Source organism: Hypomesus nipponensis, chromosome 22, assembly GCF_054491055.1.
Source record: "Hypomesus nipponensis isolate SF chromosome 22, ASM5449105v1, whole genome shotgun sequence".
Taxonomy (NCBI): Eukaryota; Metazoa; Chordata; class Actinopteri; order Osmeriformes; family Osmeridae; genus Hypomesus; species Hypomesus nipponensis.
The window spans coordinates 3574871-3598043 of record NC_140382.1 but is presented as its reverse complement, the minus strand read 5'-3'; the positions used below and the strand labels follow the sequence as shown (position 1 = coordinate 3598043).

At 40.7% G+C, this 23173-nt stretch overlaps 1 protein-coding gene across 1 annotated transcript; it reads right to left on the bottom strand.

Moving 5' to 3' along the window:
* Window positions 1–800: 800 nt before the first annotated feature.
* On the bottom strand, window positions 801–6515 carry ptges (prostaglandin E synthase). Its single transcript, XM_084687132.1, has 3 exons — window positions 6125–6515; window positions 5940–6022; window positions 801–4350 (listed from the first exon to the last, which is right to left on the bottom strand). Exons 1-3 carry the CDS (start codon window positions 6230–6232, stop codon window positions 4101–4103), a joined length of 441 nt encoding a protein of 146 aa, XP_084543258.1. The 5' UTR covers window positions 6233–6515; the 3' UTR covers window positions 801–4100.
* Between the last annotated feature and the right edge of the window lie 16658 nt (window positions 6516–23173).

The following is a 23173-nucleotide window of genomic DNA, read 5'->3' as shown; positions in this document are numbered from 1 at the left end:
ATGGAAGCTAAAACTATGTATTGCAAGGAAGTGCCGGTACACTGTAAGGAACTCTATAGAAAAAACAGTAAGGCTTTAAGGCTTACACCATTTGCTGTGCTCGTATGTACCCTTAAACAACGGTTCACGTCTAGGCCTGCCTTCAAGGGCAGTTACCTACGGGTTTCTTCCCCTCCTAGCCCTCTTTGATCTCGCCCCGCTATAGTCCAACACCCCCTATAGTGTTTATTGTTTTGTCATGCTTGTTATTTATTTATATCTTGTAATAAACTACTTGTATTTTTGATACACCAGCCTTTGGTCCAGTTCAGTCCTGACCCATCCTAATGGGGAACTTACGTTTTTTTTTCAATTGTTTACACGCAATTTTGAAAACCGTGTTCTTTTTTTCAAAATATAATCACAATTATCCAAACACCACACTGAATTTGCATAATTCCTAGATTGTTTGCAAAATAGCACACTTCAGTCAAAACATACACACTTCAGTCAAAACATATACACATATTTGTGAAAGTCCTATTAGTTTTCATTTAACCAACACAGTCCTCAATGATCAGACACTATTGCAGCCAGTTTCACACTGCTGTGATACATAAAAAACACATTTGTAAAAAAACGAATTTTAGGAAATAGCATGTCCTAGATTTTTGGCCAGACATTTTTATGTAAGGGATAAAAAAAAAAACGATAGTGACAAACCCACAACATTCTTCATGATTAGTTTGAGATAGGTAGAATGTACATAAATAGACTTACTATAAATATACCAAGCACTGCACAACACTGATGCTGCAGACTGAATATTTCAAGTATTTATTTCAATACTTACAGTATTTCTTACTATAATCAGTTACAGTAATCAACCAACAAGGAAATCAATGAAACAAATAAAATCTGTAGACAAATGAAAATCACTGCATGAAGTACATACACTTTGACTCTGAAGAAAAACTACTGTAAAAGCAACAAGAATACTATAACTATTCATCATCTCTCCGTCTGGGTGGATCAGGCCATAAGATTTAATCCACATCACAGGCTGTGTCTTCATTGGTAAGGCACCGTTGGAAGAATCGCCTCGTGTGAAGCAGAAGCTGCTTCGATATGATCATAGGCCTGCTCCATGGTCTGAATGAGGGGCAAACGGTCATAGGGCCGCAGGTCGTATACCTTCCACCGCCATGCTGAAAAACTTCTATTGGATTTAGGAAGGGGCAGTATGGGGGAAGGTTCAGGGTGCTCATGGAACCAATTCTGGACCAGAGCAGCCCGATGGAATGAAGCATTGTACCCTGGGCCTCCTCCTTTACCTCCTTCTCCTCCTTTAGCTCCTTCATCTCCTCTTTGAGCTCCCCCTCTCATTCTCACTCTTCTTCTTCTTCTAGCTCCTTCCATTTTTGTTGAAGACAGGTGAACTCACCTGCTGCCTTTTGTAGCACACCTGAGTGCTGTGTTTTTAAATTAGCACATGTGTGCTTCCACACCTGGTGGATGTGTTTATCCAATTAGTTCATTAGTGTGGTCATTGGTATTCAGGGGCTTTGTAATGACAAGGAAGTAACCTCACAATCCTTATCTGTGTCGAAGGTGTGAAAATGTGTGTAGAGTTTTACAAATCCCTGTGTGTAATGTTTTGCAAAAAGGGTGAAGCAGACGTTGTGTGTAATGTTGTGCAAATCTGTGGAGGTGTTTTGCTCATTGGAGTAGAATTTTGCAAATTGTCTGGACATTTTTATTTTAGTGTTAATTGAAAAAAACGGTAACAAACTTGAGCTTCCCGAACCTCAGTTATATCTAACTCCATTATATGGTTCAAAGTAATTGTTGGACAAACACGGGACAGTTCCTCCTACCTCCACACAATTCCTTCTCTCCTGAGGAGAAAACCACCTAATCATTGACCATCATTTAATTTGAGTTTGAGACCCTGGTGTGGGGTTGTTTGTTTCCCAATGGTTGGTTTTGAAATTCCACTGAGTTGCCATTCCATGAACTAATGTTTGACAAAGAGAGGAGTGAGGGTGGTAGGGAACAAGATAGGGGTAAACCTTTCTCTTCTTTTCCTCTGCACGTCCTTGAAATAAGGGCAAGTCCTGACCAGAGACCCCAAAGCAAACACACACACTGAAGTCACACAGAGGCTGTGTGTATACAGTTCAAATAAGGGATATTTCCTGTAATAACCACTTGTCACGGTGAGGAACACCATAGTGACTACAAAAAATATGAGTGTTTGATTGTATAGTCTGCACATGTGAACCTTATGTTAAAGCATAGGGCATATGTGTGTCAGTGCATGTGTTAATGTGAATGAGACATAGATGAGTGTGGGACAAAAAAACAAGGCAACCTTAGCCAAGATAAACATGCCTATGGCTGTGGTCTCCTGGCTGTATGTGTTTCTCTCTCCTTCTCTGGCCTCATCTCCTTATTTCCCCAGACAAACATTAAGCTTTACAGCCTCAAGCTAGCCGCCAACCACTTGGCTTCCAATCTTTCCAGATCCTCAAGACCCAATATTTCCAGTACCCCACCTCCCCAGCCTTTAAAACAGCTTTTCAGTAACCCAAACACTCACTTAGATTTACACTTAGATTCTTCCAAGATTCTTTCTGTAGATCCCTCGTAGCACTACGTACGAGCATTACGTAACAGGAAGCGGTAAGTTGGATCTCAGCCCTGTACTCTGCATCACCAGACACAGAGAGAATCCAGAAAGAAAAACAGTCATATCACGCACACAACCGCACTGCTTTTCCCTCCCCCTCTGTCAGGTCAGAGGAATGTCTAAGTCTTTACCCCACTACAGACCAGAGACAACCAAATGAGTGCAATAGTCACTCGTAGTGGCTCCGAAAGTACTCACTACCATGTTGGGCAAATAAACAGGCCAAAGATTAAATCTGTACTTTTTGAAAATGCATAATTTAAATAAATATACATATAATAAAATACTGCTTTGGCAGAGCTACATCTCATTTGTGTAAAGCAAACCATTACAGTTCTTAAGGGATTATCCAAGAGAATGAAACAGAGCAGATTCAATTCAAGTAAACTGTTTTAACTTGTCTATGAAAACTTGGCTCCTCATTGATGTGTAAATCTAAGCTCACTGCCAAAAACATTGGTTTCTTCATTTAACAAGAGAAACATTCAATAACAAAGCACAGTCCAAAATAACTTATCATAAATATGAATTTGAATTTATGTCTTCAGAATTCACAAATGTTACACATGTTACAGATATACTAATAGAAGCATTAGTGTTGCCTGCCCCTGACTTCTGTGTTAATGAAGGCGACTTACAAATAATTCATTTTCCACAGTCTGGGGCAACCAAGTGTAAAGGAGCAGTGACAACCTTCATATACTAGTAAGAATGAAGTCCCATATTGCATGATCAACTGCCAACATGGTGGCCGTTGCTTTGTAAATACACAAACTCATGAAAGGAAAATATGGCTCTGAGCTGTCACTTATCACCTCTCTGCTCTTTGGGTCATGTTGTAGGACAACCCTTGTGAGCTGAGATGTAGGACAACATCCCACATTGGAGTTCTCAAGTTTTAAACCATCCATAATAAAAGATGAAAGAGTAATTAAATAACCTTCATTTTGTGCCTTTAAAATACATTCAAAAACTACAATCGTCTTTTAAATTATAGCATTGCCTGCTGACAGTGAGTGTTTAAGACTTGGACATGGATTCGTAGGCAGTATAAGCCAGCAACAAACACAGTGTGGTCAAATGGTATTCAACAAAGCAAGAACACAATTTTGATAATAACAAAAAGGAAGATAGAATAGACAGCTAAAAAAGCAGCAGTCTTCTATTTTCCCATCTGTATGTATTGTGTTTAGGGTCTTCCTCATGGGATATAGTGGATGCCTGTATGCAGGCAAAATTACCTCTACGACGAGTCACACATTATCTTGGTCGCTAACTTGGACAGAACATCACACCAGTGTAGCTCCTAGGGTACACAATGACAAATGACATATTCCATGTATGGTAGTTTCTGTGCATCCGATCTTACAAATTAACTTTAACAACCTCCTAGCCACACTTTTAAGAGTGTGGTATTGAAGCACTACAGTCATGCGTATGAGGCCACCACCATGAGGACCTGCACTGCCATTGACACGCAAGGCACCTGGGCAACAACATACGCCAGAGAGCGTGTGGGCGCGGGCAGGGCGCACAGGTATGCCATACTGTGAACAAGACGACTTACAAAGAAAACTAGGAAGTGACAGCGCGCCACAGACAGAGATGGGCTAATTAGAGAGTAGACAGCACCCAGGAACAGGAAAGGGAGGATGTTCTCCATGTCGTTACGGTGAGCCCTGAAACAGAGAGAAGCAAACAGGGAGGTTGATCGATTTACAAAGAGGAAGTCCAGGATAAGGTTGTGCTGGACTGTAATATACAATTATCATGGTCTCTGTAAAACAGCTGTTTCTTATTAGAAATCTTACACGTGGATGGAATTTTCTCGATTAGGCAATCAAGACACAAAAAATCAGTGGTTTAGCAAAAGGCTGCTTTCCTCATCTTTTATATTATTCTTTCAGCATTTTTAAAACCCCGGGGTGAAATATATTTTGTGACTCAAATTAAAATATTAATTTAGGGGTTTCCTGTGAGTGACTTCTCCATCCTGTCAGCCAGGCAAACTCAGATAGCCTGTCTGAGACGGCAAAACTTCTCACTAAGGCATCTGCAGCCAGCTGCTGTCTCCTTATGCTAAGGCCATCAAGGAGTACAAGCAGTAATTCCTAATAAAGACCATGATTAACAAATAAGGTGCAAATCATTGACAATCATAAAGAATCAACAATAAAATGATCAATAATTGTGAATAATCTTCAGTTCCCAGAGAGGGCACAACAGTAATGTTTCACATATGAAACAATATTTCTCAAGCCTATATTCTTGCCTGTCATGAGGGAATTTCATGTATTTTGAGAGTTTGCAGGTCATTATTTAGTATGTTTCCATCAACACTAAATAGATACATCTGGAAAAGTGTAAAAAAAAAAGTAACTGGACATTTTTTGGCAGGGGCAGGAAAGACTAGAGTTTACTTGGGTTCAACTCTTGGGAACCCAAGTAAACTCTAGTCTTTCCTGCCCCTGCCAAAAAATGTCCAGTTACTTTTACATCAGCTGGACAGCTGTAAACTGTTTCCTCTCCAATTTGAAAGCACCTCCTGAGAAAAATATGTTTCTGAGGCCAACCCTAATGAGGTTTAAGAGGCGAACAATGTGACAGCAATGCTTTGGTTTAGGTTTAAGTTTTAGCCCTATGTGCTGCTTTAGATCAAAGTCTGATAAATGAAAAGCCTACGTGTAGCCTACATGTACTATTAAAAAAATGGCATGACTACATGTTTATGAGATCATTTGATTTAGCAAACTTTCAACCAACTGGTAAGCTATAGGAGAAACATGCTGAAAAAACATGTTGGTGATTGTCTGCATTCCCAACCCGGTTTCCTGCCGGGTCAAAAAAACGACACCTGAGGGGTGACAAAAAAGGGATGGAAAGTTTTCTTTGAAAAACATGTTTTACCCGACGTCGCGGATCATTTTCCGACAAGTTAAAACAAACACAGACAGTTACCCACAGCCCCCGGGCTTGCACTTTCAGTAATATGAAAATTAGGATATTCATATCACGAATACCAAAGTGTCGATTCCTTTGGGGTACGTGTTAGCGCATTATTAGTAAAAGTATCCATACCCACGAATACAAATGAGGGTCTTTTGGGGGAGGTCTAAAAGCATTGTTAACGTCCCAGTCCTTAGCCGGACAGACCAGTTCCACTCAATTCAGCATGAAGCAGGTGTATGTTTGATTTGATCTGTTTGGTATGATAGTTCTACATAGAAAAAGTGTAAGAGGAAAGACTATAGAACAGTTTGGGTCTCACCTTCTGCACCGCTCTACGTCAGGATCCTTTCTGAAGTGATCTAATCCTCCGTGCCTCAGTGCGTCCTCCGGATTCGCGAATGCCTTTAACGGGGATAAAACGTAGGCTACAAAGAGGACGGGGGAATTGCCTTGATATGATATTGATAACCGGTTGATTGCTAGCTATGTCATGACACCACTCACCTTTTTGCGCAGCCTCATTTGTCCAGTTATGACGGCAATGATGTACATCTTCAATACAAGGAGAACACCGTAAAAGACGAAGCATGAGAACACCGTGTTCAGCAACATGATTACTCCTATGTTTTCTCTTCCGAAGCAGGAAAAGTAGAATCCGAAATCCACGTCGGTTAAGTAAGTCAGCTTGTTAATTGGTAAATGAGACAAATTGGCTCTGGAGCTTTTTAACTTTGGCAAGGTTTGTTTGCCCTCCCTGAAGCATCTCTCTCTCCCTCTCTTCCTCTCTCTCTCAGTTGTTCCCTCTCTCTCTCTGTCTCACGCAAGTTAGTCCGCTGCGGAGGTGGAATTATAATAGTGCCCTGTCAGTGCTATCTCGAGCAAAAAAAAAGCCTCGGTTTATGTGGAGCGTGTATAATGTGTTTGTTCAGACGCGTCAAGCTGGAGATACAAATGTTGAAAGGAATTGGACCAGTGGCGGTTCTAGACTAATTTTACTGGGGGGAGGGGGGGGGGCAAAGGGGGTGCCAGTGTTTAATCAGAGGGGCACATTAAAAACGGAAACAAATTATATTTAAACATTAAATACTTTCATTTTGCTTTACATTAAAATCATACAAAATGCTCTGACTCTCCCTCTTCCAACTCCTCAACTCTCTCAATACCTTGATATGTTTCTCTAACTTTTTTTTATTAAAAAGACTGCAATGTCCCTTCTTTGGTTCATGATGACTACTAGAAGAAAAAACTGTGTAAAAAAAACTACAAAAAAACCCAACTACAAATACTAATTTTTTTGTCAGCTCAGGGGGGCCATGGACATTTTTACATGGGCACTGGCCCCGTAGGCCCCCGTGTAGAAACGCCCCTGAATTGGACCACTCGATTTTACCAAGCACATCAATATTTATTATTTTACACTTTGAACTTTTTATTAGTTAACCCAACTATAACTTTTTGCGTAATACTGATTCTTGAGGATCCTGCAAATAGTTTAAATCGTTACTGTGTGTAGAACAAGGCCGTAGCAATGGAGTCAACATTGGGCGGGACGTATGAATGTTATAATTTCGGACAGCGTGCGTGGTTGCCTGTCGTAGCGTAGCGCATTTATAATTTTATATCAATATTGTAATAAACCTAGAATGTAGCCAGATTATTTTAGGAAGGAGAATGCCTACAAAAGAAGCTGCACCACAGACTTTGGAAAAGGTTCAGTCTTTATTATGGGTACACAAGTACTTAAATTCATACGGCTACTACCAGTTATGCCGGATAAGGTGAGACTACTAAAGGCCCCAGCAAGCTTCGATATGCCACCCAACGAAGCGACTACCCCCAAGGCCCCGTTGAACTCTATGGAAGCAAATCGTGACCAAAATTTATTTCCAGAAATGCATTTTCATTTTAAGAATGTGGCTGCATTATTTGACTCATAAATGAAATTAGTAATCAATCATCCTATTTAGGGTTCCTCCGTCAGGAGGACCCTATTGTAATTGTTGGTATTATTATTATTCTTGTAATTAATCTCATGAACACATTGGTAAAAAGTTTTGAAATTTGGCATATTGATACAACATGCCACAACTACAGCCCAAACACAGACTGGCCCACATCAGACCATAGGGGGCGCCACAGGCAACGCCCAAGTGTCCACTTTTCAGAGTGGTTGCATTTCCACCCCATTGCTCCAATTCTTCTGAAACTTGGCGTGCATGTCTCATTTTTCATGAGGAACAAAAAAGCCTCAAGGACCCATAAGGTCCGCCGTGATGGATTTTCCTGTACAGTGATAATTTGGGAAAACATTCAAAATTCCTCTTCTCTTGAACCAAAGGTCTAATTGACTTGGAATTTGGTACATATATGTATCATTGACATATTAAAAAATACAATTGAATCAAGTACAAAATGGCTGAACGGGGTGTATTTATGTAAATGTACACATTAACTCAATATGTTTGTGTCACTAAATCAAATGTCATTTTCAATGATGATTTTTCAAACCTAATAGGCTTTAAGGTGACATCACTCTGACGTACCGTACACAATTTCACCTTGGTATGTCAAAATAGGACTGAATTACAGCTGTTTGAACTTGGACCAAATCTGACAATGCTCACCATTGGAGAAACAGCTTTTCTTTGTACAGTAACTGAACATGCCAACACTCAACACTGAGAATAGCTCAACAAGCTGGAACGGTAACCTGCAAAGTATAAGGTTGTAGGTTTGAATCCAGCCTCACTGAGTCTGTCTTAAATTTGAATATATGTGTAGTTAAACAGGATGACATCGTTCTGAAGTACCATGCGCAATTTCACCTTGATATGTCAAAAGATCATTGAATTACAGCTGTTTCAACTTTGGCCGAATCGAACAAGCCATGCGACAGGAGTTTTTTTTTTTTTTTACAGAAACTGACCAGAAGTTCTCAGCCTTCAGGGTAGCTCAATGGGTTGAAACATTGTCCTACAAAGCGCAGGGTCACAGGTTCGAATTCAGGCACAGTCTTTTGGCCTGTCATAATTTTGAGTACTTGTTTAGTTTAACAGGCAGACATCATTCTGAAATACCATGCGCAATTTCATGCAATTTAACCTTGAAATGTCAACCATTTCTTAAACTTTGTCCCAAAGCTGACAAAAAATGAATGCTCATAACACACAGTCAGAGCACAGCTAGATAATCAGCGTCAGCACCCTTGGGTACCCAGCATGCAGTGCGGCATGTCGAAAAACGCAAAGACTTGTGGAAAATAGTTTGGTTACAACAGCCTTGCAAGGGATTTCCGTTGTTGTGTTCGTTCAGTTAGCTGTTTGTAATGTTATCGTTAGTTAGTTAATATAATCTTGTTGGTCACCCTGATTGTGTATGTTGTGGAGTTTAATCGGACCAGAGAGTTGGCTACTAAACTGTCACAGGCTATTCTTGCAAGGAGGTGAATATGAATACTGCCCAAGCCCAGTTGCCCACATGACTTTTGTTAGTTGTGTATTGACTGAGAGTCTGGAATTGTTTTTGGCCAAACGTGAAGTCATTTTGCTCTCTTGTTGTCCTAATCTCGATCTTCTGCAGTGTACATGTTTATAATATTTTGCCATTTTGAGGAGGAACCTGCATTGCTGCTTGCAGCTATATTTGCATTTTAATTTTCTTCTTTAAGACTGCTCATTCTTTCCCTTAATTAAAATGAAAACGAAAAAGACATGAACTTTCTCCGCAGGGTGTCCGGGCTCTCCCTTAGAGATAGGGTGAGAAGCTCGATCATCCGGGAGGGGCTCAGAGTAGAACCGCTGCTCCTCCGCGTCGAGAGGAGCCAGCTGAGGTGGCTCGGGCATCTGATTAGGATGCCTCCTGGACGCCTCCCTGGTGAGGTGTTCCGGGCACGTCCCACTGGGAAGAGGCCCCGGGGAAGACCCAGGACACGCTGTCTCTCGGCTGGCCTGGGAACGCCTCGGGGTCCCCCAGGAAGAGCTGGTGGAAGTGGCCGGGGAGAGGGAAGTCTGGGCCTCCCTGCTTAGGTCGCTGCCCCCGCGACCCAATCCCCGGACAAGCGGTAGATGATGGATGGATGGATGGATGGATAATTCTGCACCATGGCTGAATTTCGGGATAGAGACTTCAGATACAGTAAAGTATATAGACCACTAAGGCCTATATAAAAGCATCCAAAAACAGCATGTCATGTCACCTTTAAGAACGTGGCTGCAAAATCGTGACCACAATTCAAATTCAAATGCATTTCTAGAAATGCATTTTCATTTTAAGAATGTGGCTGCATTATTTGACTCTAATAAAATTAGTAATCAATCATCCTATTTTCATTTGCATTTTCTTCCTCAAGACTGCACGTTAGGCCATAATAAAAAGAAAACAGAACGGACATTGCATTTTCATTTTCGTGTTCTGCCCATAGAGTTAATATAACTAGAGACAGCTACTTCTGTCTTCCAAGATGGCGTCCCCATTCATTTCTATGAAAGGTGCTCAGTGGCGCAGTGAGGCAAGCGAGAGCGCCAAATGGACCGCGCCATCTTTCCAGACCGACTTGTCCGGTCTTTGCGCAGAAGCTTGTTCCTACCTCTGAAACTCGTGCATGCTTGCAACTAGCTGTACACGTCATACTTTGCGACAACCAGTCGCGAGCTTGTGAGCTGGAGCTAAGGCATTGCAGAAAACTGTCAGAATGTGGTCCGATCAAGAAGCAGATACATGTGAACTTTACGAAAATGAATACTATTAGTACTGTAGTATTAGCTATACGTGCACTGCCTATACGTTGTTCTATTTGCTACGTGTTTTTTGTTTGACTGCTTAAGTATTGTGTCGGATTAAGAAACTGTAAACTTGAATATCTGGCTCCGTCGTTGTTCTATCTAGCTCGGACGGCAAAACAAGCTAAATTAAGCCTATGTTATAATGATGACGAGTGTTGCTTACTATTACGAGTTTATTGTTAATGCCATCGTTATGGTGTTACCTGACAAAGTTCTAACAATATAACGACCATAACAATAGGGTTTTCAGACATTCATCTTCATCTTTGCTCCAGAATAACATGTCAACAATCTATATTGACACCGTAACATGCCACAATATTATAACAAATTATATTAGGCTATAATTACGTTACGTCATGTCATGAGCATGACCATCATAGCGTTCCTTAGCCTATAACATGGTTAAATCTACTTTAAAATAACGGAAATCAACTCAACAAACAACCATCACGTATGTGTGCAACCATTTGTAAAACGTGCTACAATAAAGGCAGGCAACTGTAGATTATCAAGTCATTTCTCCATGTTCTTCTCATTCAGCTCAGGTAAATCAGAGATTTGCTGATGTTCCCTTTTGTGCTCGTCCCCTGTTTATATCCGCGATCACGTTTCCAGGCAACTTTTCTTGACGTAAGCAAATAAATGGGGTGCTGGTTTATATGGAGGATTATAGGGGCCAAAACTAAATAAATAAATACTTGGATAAATAAATAATTATATAACACAAAGCTTAAATAAATGACTAATTATATAATGTAATACCTAATTGATATACAAAATATATAAATTACAAATTAAATGAGACACATAAATGTTACATGTATTTGTGTGTACATATATATATATTTACATTTTAATGTGTTCACATTTATTTACTTATCCTTACATTTATTTATTTATCCTTACATTTATCCACGGTGTAACTTGCTGCAGCAGAATAAATCAGTCGTCCCATGTCACAAAGTCAGGGGGCGGGTTCAAGCCTCTGATTGGTGGTTCAACTTGACAGGCATACATTTCATACATTGGCAGCACCTTGTGCGTATTCAATGTATGAAATATTGAATTCTACAGTGGTCGTAATGTTGGCGGTAGCTGAAGAGATGGAGGTACCTGCCAATTCACTTATTTTTTACATCATATTGAGAGCTTCGCTGAAGTTTTGGCCCCTATAATCCTCCATAGGTTTACCCATTTCGGATTGGTTTCAAATTTAGCAAAAATCAGGAAAATTATATGAAAAAGCTAGTAGTATGAGCCAGGTTCGAGAATCGAAATAAATTTATTGGGGAGATAGTTTTAAATATGTTGACTGGAGTTAATAGAATAAAAACGACCGGACGAGTCGAGTAGCAAATCGGAAATGCAATACCACCTACATCCACCGGGGCCGTTGCTTCAAGCCGAGGGGCAAGGGGTGGGGGCTTGGTTCTGCCCGCAAAGAACTGCCCATAATTCGAAAACGAAAATGCATTCTGAGCGGCGCAGCAGAGTGACGTCAGTAGCCGGTCTTCTTCAGCTCCCTGCTGACCGAGCTACCCATCTTGTTCGGTAGGGGGCGGTGTGACGTTTGGCGACCCCCTATTCTAGTGACTAGTGGAAACATGGGGGAAACCGGAATTCTCCTCCCCCAAAAGTAGCTAGCGCTATGGCTGGATACTCCTCTCTAACTAAAAAACGTTCGAATTTCTTCCACAATCGACCGAATTGGCCAAACAAGGCATATGCATTTACCTTACAGTGTACATAATCTAGCTAGTTAGGGTTCCTCCGTCAGGACGTACATCCTGTCTTAATAGGCTGTTCGAAAACAACGGTTTTTAACCCTTGTGCTGCCTTCGGGTCACATGACCAAAAGGTTCATAATGAACCATCGTTGTGTTTACCCAATTTTACCCAATACAAAAGCAAATACAAATAATTTTCTTTTCACCTTCGCAATGTGGGGGGTCTGAGACAGCCCAATGGTTAAAAGAAAATGTTTCATTTTATTTTTGTATGCGGTAAAGTTGTTGCAAACGAAGGTGGGTCACAATGACTGATGGGTCAGAATGACCCGAGGAGAACACAAGGGTTAAGATACCTTACCCCGAAGAGAGCTGTCTCGTTAGACACCTGTCTAGTAAGACATCAAGGATTAAGACAGCTGTCTAAGTTTTCGAACAGAGCCCATGTGGGCTGTGTGTGGTCACAGAGAGCTTGACTGCATACTCTGCCGTCACAGACGTACAAATTAACGAGGTTGCCATAGTAAACCTCTCTTCAGTCCTGGAAAGGCTGGATGCTGTGGAGCCTCAAATGGCATTTCTGGAAATGCATTTGAATTTGAAATGTGTCACGATTTTGCAGCCACGTTCTTAAAATGAAAATGCATTTCTGGAAATGCATTTTCATTTAAAAATTTTACAGTTCAAATTGAATTTTGGTATCTATTTGCTGGGGCATATTTTGAAAATTAAATTTCAAATGTGTTTTTTGTTTTCATTTTAATTAAGGGAAAGAATGAGCAGTCTTAAAGAAAATTAAAATGCAAATAGGATGATTGATTACTAATTTCATTTATGAGTCAAATAATGCAGCCACATTCTTAAAATGAAAATGCATTTCTGGAAAAGAATTTTGGTCACGATTTGCTTCCATAGAGTTCAACGGGGCCTTGGGGGTAGTCGCTTTGTTGGGTGGCATATCGAAGCTTGCTGGGGCCTTTAGTAGTCTCACCTTATCCGGCATATCTGGTTGAATTTTGGTCACGATTTGCTTCCATAGAACTCGGGCAAGTCACACAACACTGCAAACCACCGCAACAAATAAGGTTCCACACAACCACCCCCGTAGGGCAGTGTTTCCCAAACTTTTTTTCTGGGGACCAATATTTTAAAAGTCACAAGCCTTCGCGACCCAAGCCAATAGAGATTATTCGTAAATCACAAAATAAAGGTGGATTTGACCATATTGAACAATAATGAGGATATTTTACTGTTATTTCAGAACTTGTACGCCTACTGCCATTGTTAGTAAGCTATCTCAGACTGAGTGATCACTTCTCTTTGAACAATTGAACCAGCAATGTTTAAAGAAGGTATCCAATAAGTGCCTAATTGGACATACAATGTCGGCTATAAAAAAACATATAGCCCATGTATTCTTATTTTCAACATTCAATTGAACCAGCAATATTGGAAAAAAATATGAAATAATTACTAAAAGATTACAAATTATACAAAACATGTTGTACCATTTCAACAATGATAATGGGATAGGTGGGCCTGTCTGCGTTTTTGTAGTGCGTTTCAGTCCGTGGTGCAGGAGGAGAGTGCAACAGGCGCAGCATTCTGTCTGTTTCTGTACTTGTCTTCATTTTTGTGAGCACAGAAAATCCCAATTCGCACATGTACATGGTAGTGAAAGGAATAAGGTATAATTAGAAATACTGGCCCTACTGAGGACAGCAGGGACGTGCACACGCTTTGGCTGAGGTTGCCTGGGCAACTGCCCGTTTGCCCTTCTCGAGTCAAAGTGCCCCTCCGAGGAAAATAAATAAATAATAGTGAATTTAAACAGCTGCAGAATTTCATGTAGACCTAGATTTTAAAAATTGCCACCCGAAACATGTCATAAAGTAGCCTTATTCACTTCCAATCGATAAGCCTATGGGCAACAAGAGTGGAAGTCACATGGGGGAGGCGGTTGGCGGTTGTTTCATTCTGTGTCGATAAAAAACTGTTTTGACGTTGTCAGAAAAGGTGAGTTTGAAGTTGTAGAAATGTATAACAAACGAACAATCACAATCAAGGTTATGAAATCAATTAAAATTGTCATAAATCCAGACTCAGTTTGCCACGTTTAGCCTAAATAATCAGACGGCTAGCTTGCCTACCAGACAAACAGCCCGCTATCACATGCTAATTTTTTGGTAGGAAAACTAAGCTACATGTCTGCTGATGGTTAGTTTATAACATTTTGTTTTAACAAGAAGAATAAATTACATGAATTATTATCATTAGTAGGCAGGATTTTTTTTTTCTTTTATTGCAGGGGGGGGGTGCTTTTTTTTCAGGCCAGAGCAACTGCCCTTCAAAATTCCTGTGCACGTCCCTGGAGGACAGGATATTCTGACGAAATGCTTATCCAGAATGATGATACGGTCACAGATCCATAGCGTCAGTGCGATCGCAGCTGAGCGGTAACAACTCGGTTTCTTCTGCAGGACTAAGCGTCAACTCAAGAAAAGCCTGAGGATTCTCAAATTCGAAGGGATTTTGCATCCACCTTTTATTATTCAGAAGGGCATAGCCTACCTCTCTGTTGGAAAATAGCGATCAAAGTTCTCAATAAGCGCAACGAGATGAGTTTTATTAAGCGCAGACGGCTGCTGGTCTTTCAAATAGGGGAAGTTCATTTTCGGCCTAAATCATATATATTTTACTTACTTTTCTACTTTAGCCTACTGTATTTATGTAGCAGGCCTATGTATGTTTGAATGAATGAATGAATGAATGAATGAACGATCAACGAAACAATATTAAACTCAAATAAAATGTGGGAATTAGGTTCAACTGAAACAAGGCATGTGGTGTATAATTGTATAAAATGTATGATGAAAACTTGCTAGCAACTTCGCCAAGCAAATACCAAGAAATAGGTTGCAGCAGCTCTTTTGACTACAGTTACAGAATCCGCGATGGAATTGAGCTTGAATAGCTTCGGTGACTTTTTATAGTACAAAATTACTGTCAATCAAAAAGAGATGTCTTTCGACAGACCCTCCAATAATCACGCGGAAGCCCTGCATCCAGGCAAGCGCACTCCTCCATTCACCCCCACCTGAGCGTCCAGGGCGGGACATAATCGCAGCATTTATCCAATGACCAATGATTATCCAATGATCCAATGATTATCCAATGATCCAATTCGAAGCACTGAAAAAAACTGTTCAAAGCAGCCCTATTGAAGTCCATAGAAGCTAAGCTTCAACAGGGAAATGCACTGTGGCGCTACGGGAATGTATGAGAAGGAAATCAGTCAGTCGACCTGCTAATATATGTAGCTGATTCAGAATGAACTCGTCTTCGATATGAACATGTTCTAAAGCATTTAAAATGTTAACACAACAGTAAATATTTGACCATTAATTAGTTTAAGAAATCGCCACTGGCAGAGATTCAGATCGTGACAAGGCAACCCCAAAAAAATCTCTTGCGACCCACCCGAGGGTTGCGACCCAGTCTTTGGGAAACACTGCCGTAGGGCACCGCACACACTCACGGCACTGCACTGCACTAGGCACACCAGACGCCCGCCAGGCTACACCTGAAGCCACCGTCCCTCGTTCACCCTCCCACCCCGGATCATAAACTGGTACTGCCGTTCGGTTAAAAATACACACACGCACACACACACCAAGGTAAAGGTTAAAAACTTAACTCGCCCGAATGACAAGACCCTCCTTCGGGGTCTGAGCTTGGGCACTGGCCGGTAGGGGGAGAGACAACAGCCACCGATCCAGCGCTCGTAGGTCCCCGCAAATGACATCAGCGGGAAACCTCTTGCTGAGAAGCAGCTGATGAACTTCTATTTCCCCGCCTTATCTATCAGTCACCCCACTAGCCTATCTTCATCACCGGCAGCTCAGCGTGCGAACGGCACCCACCATGTCTCCTTGAGTGCAGCTCGACATGAGCCACCTGTCGCTGTCATCGTCCTTTTATCCCTGTTCACTCGCCCATTATCCCATACCAGGTGTAGCTCATTAATTAACACCCCCAGCTCTTCCCTTAGATCCCTCCCCCCACAAGAGTCATGCCACAGTATTGCCCACACAACATCATTTCATCACAATATATTGGGGGGGACATTTTGACCAGATTATGATTACGGCCTTGGTGTAGAGCAACCCTCCTCTCTCCAATTGGTTTTTGAACTTTTTGGCCTGCATGTAGGCCTACTGTATACAAATCTAGCACAGTTGTTAAACAGGCAGGTGGTAAAATGCGTGAAAAAATCGAATCACTGCTGTGGTGTGATTTTTGCCTTGCAACCCCTCGCATAGGCGACACCATATGAACCAGTTCTAACCATCCCAGCTCCTAGCACCTTATGCTACAGTGGTTTGATTTACCAAGATTACCGTTTTTCATCATTAGGGAGACTGTGGACAGTTGCAACACTTTTTGCATTTATTTCTGTTACTCAGAGACTATTTAGACTGGACCAACCAAATTTGTATATATTAAACTTGCGTCTGTCTGCTAATTACTCATACCATTTAAAGATGATTACATATGACATATCGTTAATAATATTTATTTGAATGGAAGAAGCCAGATGTTGCAACTGACCCCAACCCAGGGGACAGTTGCAACACAAGTCAGGGACAGTTGCAACATGTTAAAAATACCTTAAATGTCACTAATTAACTTTAGATTTTTGTCTCAATGAGCATAGAATTCTGAAAACATTAACTTATTTACTTTAATATTAAAGTATTATTTATTTATACAATAATATTAGGCCCTATTGTATTTTATTTAGTAATATTGATCAAATAACAGTTATTGAGCTTTGTTTATGTGTAGAACATAGGCCTACATAGATTCAGGGTGCAGGTGTTACAGAAGCTATTCAATCTCTCCATATTTCAGTGTCAGACAGGAAGAATTGAACATTTGCAATCTGATGCTCGTTCCAAAATATTGACTTGTTCATGTTGAAAAATACTGTTGTGTGGTCTGTTTTGATATGGATGCTTAGCTTGGGGACGGTTGCAACAACTTGTTGCAACCGTCCCCAACCCTATCAGCCATGACAGAACATCATGTGCTGGCTAGACACACTGACCTTGACACATGCTAACCATCTCACTTAAAAGTCAACAAAACAATAATTCAAACTAAGTAAGTTTTGATTAATTCATACAAAAGGTCAAGACAGTATGACAAAAATACAGGTCATGAAAGTATTTACTTTCATACCTCCAAAACAAGTTTTGTTCAATGTGTTCAATGAATGCAGCAGCAGATGTTGAATATGTGTTCTGTCTTCTTGGTGGGGGGAGGGGTCTAACTGTGCATGTGCAATATGAGTGTCATCACTCATAAAGTAAAGAGACTTGTTGCAACTGTCCCTTGACGCGACTGTCCCCAGTCTCCCCTACTGTCAATAATAAATAATCAAATATAGATGCAAGCAACAATGCAGGTTCCTCCGCAAAATTGCAAAATATTATAAAAATGTACATTGTAGAAGGTCAAGAGTTGGACAACAAGAGAGCAAAACTACTTAATGTTTGGCCAACAACAATAGGCTGAATGGGGATTTGAACTAATGAGCATAACATTACAAGTCAGTCTCTCTACACACCAACTGTTGAAATGCTATGAATAGAAAAGGCAGAGTATTAGCTTTTTATACGTTATTGAAAGTCTTCTTGGGTTGATCTCTTTCCAGAATCTCAGTCAATGCACAACTAATAGTAGCCATGTGGGCAACAGGGCTGGACTGGGTAGAGCTCATGTTCAGCTACTTGTGAGAATAGCTCGTGATGGTAGATTAGCCGACTCTCTGGTCCGATTAAAATACACAACATGCACAATCAGGGTGACCAACAAGATTATATTAACTAACAAACGATAACATCTAACACAACAACTGAAATCCCTCGCAAGGCTGTTGTAACCAAACTATTTCCATGTTTTTGGACATGCCTACTGCATGCTGGGTACCCAAGGGTGCTGATGTTGATTATGTAGCTGTATATGTATTTAAAATTTAAGACAGACTCAAACTGTGTGGCTGGATCCGAACCTACGACCTTATACTTTGCAGGTCACCAGTCCAGCTAGTTGAGCTATTCTCGGTGTTGAATATTGTCATGTTCAGTTACTGTACAAAAAAGAAAGCTGTTTCTCCTGTGGTAAGCGTTGTTAGATTCAGCCAATGTTTAAACAGCTCTAATTCAATCATATTTTGACATACCAAGGTGAAATTGTTTATGGTACTTCAGAGAGATGTCTGATGATGAATTTACTTAATTCAAGCTAATTCGGTTGTAAATCTGACACTACCATATGTAGACTCCAAGAAGCTAGCTACTGTTGTAAACCTGGCTTGTGTTGCAGTGGTTTACACAGTCCTGCTTAACAGATGATCGGAGTGTTGTTATGGGCTCAAATAAACACTCATTACTATGTTTTACAACTGGAGGATTGCCCGGAACACTACAAACTGTTCTGTCCAAAAAAAATAATAATTGCCTCCGACTGGTTTTGAATCTTCAACCCTCCATTTATCGGCACAACATCTCAGCCAATTGAGCCATTGCCAGATCTGGACCTTTGCCATGTTCAGTCATCAACTGGATAATAAGATGTTTCTCCAATAGAAAGCATTGTCAGATTTGGTCCAAGCTCAAACATATCAAGGTGAGAATAGCTCGTGATACTAGATTAGCCGACTCTCTGATCCGATTAAAATACACAACATACACGATCAGGGTGACCAACAAGATTATATTAACTAACCAACAATAACATTACAAATATCTAACTGAACGAACACAACAACTGAAATCCCTTGCAAGGCTGTTGTAACCAAACTATTTTCCACAAGTCTTTGCGTTTTTGGACATGCCGCACTGCATGCTGGGTACCCAAGGGTGCTGACGCTGATTATCTAGCTGTGCTCTGACTGTGTGATATGAGTATTAGTTTGTTGTCAGCTTTGGGACAAAGGTTAAGAAACGGTTAACATTTCAAGGTTAAATTGCATGAAATTGTGCATGGTATTTCAGAATGATGTCTGCCAGTTTAACTAAACAAGTAATCAAAATTATTCCAGACCAAAAGACTGTGCTTGGATTCAAACCTGTGACCATATGCTTTGCAGTACAATGTTTCAACCCATTGAGCTAACAGCAAGGTTGAGAAATTCTGGTCAGTTTCTGTATCAAAACAGGAAGCCGTTTGTCCTGCAGCATGGATTGTTCGGTTCGGCCCAAGTTCAAACAGCTGTAATTCAATGATCTTTTGACATATCAAGGTGAAATTGCGCATGATAATTCAGAACGATGTCATCCTGTTTAACTGAACAGATATTCAAATTTAAGACGGGCTTAACGACTGTGGCTTGATTCGATCCTACGACCTTATGCTTTGCAGGTCATCGTCCTAGCCCAGTGAGCTAATCTCAATGTTGAGTGTTTTTATGTTCAGTTACTGTCTAAAAAAGTAAGCTGTTTCTCCTGTGGTAAGCGAAAGTTGAAACAGCTCTAATTCAATCATATTTTGACATACCAAGGTGAAATTGTGTACGGTACGTCAGAGTGATGTCACCTTAAAGCCTATTAGGTTTGAAAAACCATCATTGAAAATGACATTTGATTTAGTGACACAAACATATTGAGTTAATGTGGACATTTACATAAAAACACCCCTTTCAGCCATTTTGTACTTGATTCAATTGCCTTAAGTAACATTTTTCAATACGTCAATGATACATATATGTACCAAATTCCAAGTCAATTAGACCTTTGGTTCAAGAGAAGAGGAATTTTGAATGTTTTCCCAAATTATCACTGTACAGGAAAATCCATCACGGCAGACCTTATGGGTTCTTGAGGCTTTTTTGTTCCTCATGAAAAATGAGGCATGCACACCAAGTTTCAGAAGAATTGGAGCAATGGGGTGAAAATGCAACCACTCTGAAAAGTGGACATTTGGTCCTCCTGACGGAGGAACCCTAATAATAATGTTACCAACAATTACAATAGGGTCTTCCTGACGGAGGAACCCTAATAAAACTAATAAAAACAATAGATTTCCTCCTACCGGAGAAATCCTAATAATATCAGACCAAACATGCATTACTTTTACATCAACTGGACATGCTAAGTAAACTGCTTCCTCTCCAATCTGAAAGCAACTCCTGAGAAAATATTTTTCTGAGACCAGCCCTGATAAGGCTTAGGAGTCGAACAATAGAACCAAAATGCTTTGATTTAGGTCTAAGTTTTAGCCCCATGTGCTGCTTTAGATCAAAGTCTGATAAATGAATAGCCTACATGTACATGTAACATTTTAAAAACGGCATGATTACATGTTTTTGAGATCATTAAATTGAACAAAACTTCAATCAACTGGTAAGCTGTAGGAGAAACATGCTGTAGCTAAAAAATAAAAAAATAAACATGTTTGTGATTGCCTGCATTCCCAACTGAAGGTTTCCTTCCCCTGAGAGGTAACCAAAAAGGGATGGAAAGTTTTCTTAAAGTTCTCTTCATTATATGAGACGTTTGGTCTTCTCCTTTCATAGACAGACGGTGTCAGACATTCTTCATTTCAGCCAAAAGTATTCTTGGTCTCAGTGTCTGGTTTGACTAGAATACACAGTGAGGTGGGGAGATTTTCTCATCACCCTCATGTCAAAGAACCGAACAGGCATTTCTCACATAAGTGACACTAGACATCAGACATTTGTCCTCAGACAGTAACAGAATACATTTATACAATCTGTGTTGATGTATGAAGTCTATTTATTTATTACAGTTCATGGTTTGACTTGATATTTGAATTGCAATTCTGACATTTCTACATCCATTCTTCCAGCTCAGATTGGGTTTAGTGGGTTATCTAGATATTACTTTACACCTCTCTTTTGAAATGCTCAGAGTCCGTTCCAACACCGCCCTCCTCTGAAAAATAAACAAGCACAGACACCTCAGAAAAATAATCAACCATAACCAAATAACCAATCCATAAATCTAGTCAACTCTCTTGCACACACCCTCACAACACACACACACATATTTAACCAGTTGTTTTTTTTGTTCAAATAATGAAACAAACAGAAAACATTTGTACATGGTTCCAGTTTCTTCTGTTTTCATCCATTTGTTTCTGTATGGGGTCAGATGGCATTGTGTCCTTGGGCAAGGCACTTCACCCTACTTGCCTCAGGGGGAATGTCCTTACTGTAAGTCGCTCTGGATAAGAGTGTCTGCTAAATGACTAATTGTAAATGTATGGGGTTTTTCATCTTTGTAGGCTTAGTGAGTTGTGCATAGATCTGGTTCAGCACACATCAGTCCCCAGCCCTTGCCTGCCATTCCATGGTGAGGGAGCTACTGGTGCTGACGTCATTGCAGCAGTCTTCAGCATTCGAGAATGAGGACATATAGTGGAGACCCGTAGCCCGATAGTACCCTCCCCGGGCTGCTTCAGGCAGTGTAGTAAGCTCCATCGCCCTGCAGGTCAAATGTCGCTCTGACACACTCCACATGTCTATCAGCTGGGAACACATGGTACAGCCCATTGTGCATGAGCCCAGGTAGACACGTGATTGCTCATTGACACAGAAACAAAGGCGTAATTACAAACTAAATGCTGTATTTGTCTTGTCCTAGACAGACACATGTCACGGGTTACTCACTGTCACTCACACACACAGAGATGTGTCACACAGAAAATGAAGGAGACAGACAATGAAAACACACAACACCCAAATTACCAAATAAAATTTCCCCAAATTGACGTAGGCTAGTGATGAAGTAGGTGAGTGTTTTTGTGTGTGTGTAAGCATTGATGTACTTGTGAGTGTCTTCTTCCGGGAATGTGTTTCTGCATGCTTCTCCCCCGTCAAAACTCTTGCCTAGGGCCCTAGGGGGTGGAACACAGGAGAGTAGAGATGAGAGAAAATGTTTACTGTGTTTGCCAGGTTTCTCGTTTTCTTCTCCTGGTTAACCACACCCAGACAGTTGTGTTGCTTCCAGTCCGGCTCTAGGACACCACAGTGGGTACAGAGAATTCAAAGGTCACAGGGTCATAGAGTTGTTCCCATGACGCACTGTATCAGAGTAAACCATGTAAATATTTAGCTAATTCCACAAAAGGTTGCCAAAAGATCTAGCCTGGCCCACAGAAAGAATACTGGAGTGTGTATATTTGAGCTTTTAGTGTGTTTTTGTCAGTTGTGGAACCATGTTCTTCCTTACAAGAGGTTATTGTTCTTGTCATCCAGAGCCCTGCTCTCTGACACAGTGAAGGGATTACATATCATAACTTCCTAATACTAATATACATGATCAACTACTTCAAAACAGACAGAAACTGGCAGAGTTATTTTCACCAGCCAAATATTCCACTGATAAGTAATCTTGATGTAGCTGTAGTAGTCATCCCATTTAGTATGCCCTTTAGTACCCTATTGCCATTCCTCATTGTGTGCCACTGTAACTTCCTCTTACAAAGACGGAGACTGCACAACAAAGCTCCATGTAACCTGTCTAATGAGTGATTACAGTAATGGGTGATTATTCCGGCTCACAAGAGCAGATCTGAACACGTCTTTCAGCCGAACTGTGACCTTTCCGCTTAAATAATGACATAATTCCTCTCAGTCACAGTCACATGCAAAGCATGTCTCGGTGTCTACAAAGAACTGAACAGCCAATGATGCCAGCTTAAGTGAGAAAAAGTGGGCTGCTGCTAAGTGTCTGGCTGCCAAGGTGCCACACCCCAGCTCATAGACAACACCAAATATGGGCAGATCTGGCAGCTGTGAAGACGCTTTTTCTACCTCTCTATTTTCCTTTTTTTCCAGCATAGCCCATTATTTAACCTGAGCCTACATCCTTGATCAGGCATATGAAAGCTTTGATAAACTTGTATCTGCTTTTTTCTTGTTTCTCATCTACAACATTAAAACCGTTACCATGATTCATCTCCTGACAAAACATTTTTATCACAAGCAATAATATCAGAACCAAACATGCATG

Excerpts from the sequence above, each read along its gene's own strand:
- ptges (XM_084687132.1), bottom strand. The coding sequence starts at position 6,232 with ATGTTGCTGAACACGGTGTTCTCATGCTTCGTCTTTTACGGTGTTCTC. Across the intron at positions 6,023-6,124 it reads AAATGAGGCTGCGCAAAAAG|GCATTCGCGAATCCGGAGGA; the intron begins GTGAGTGGTGTC and ends TCCCCGTTAAAG. Across the intron at positions 4,351-5,939 it reads GACGTAGAGCGGTGCAGAAG|GGCTCACCGTAACGACATGG; the intron begins GTGAGACCCAAA and ends TCTCTGTTTCAG.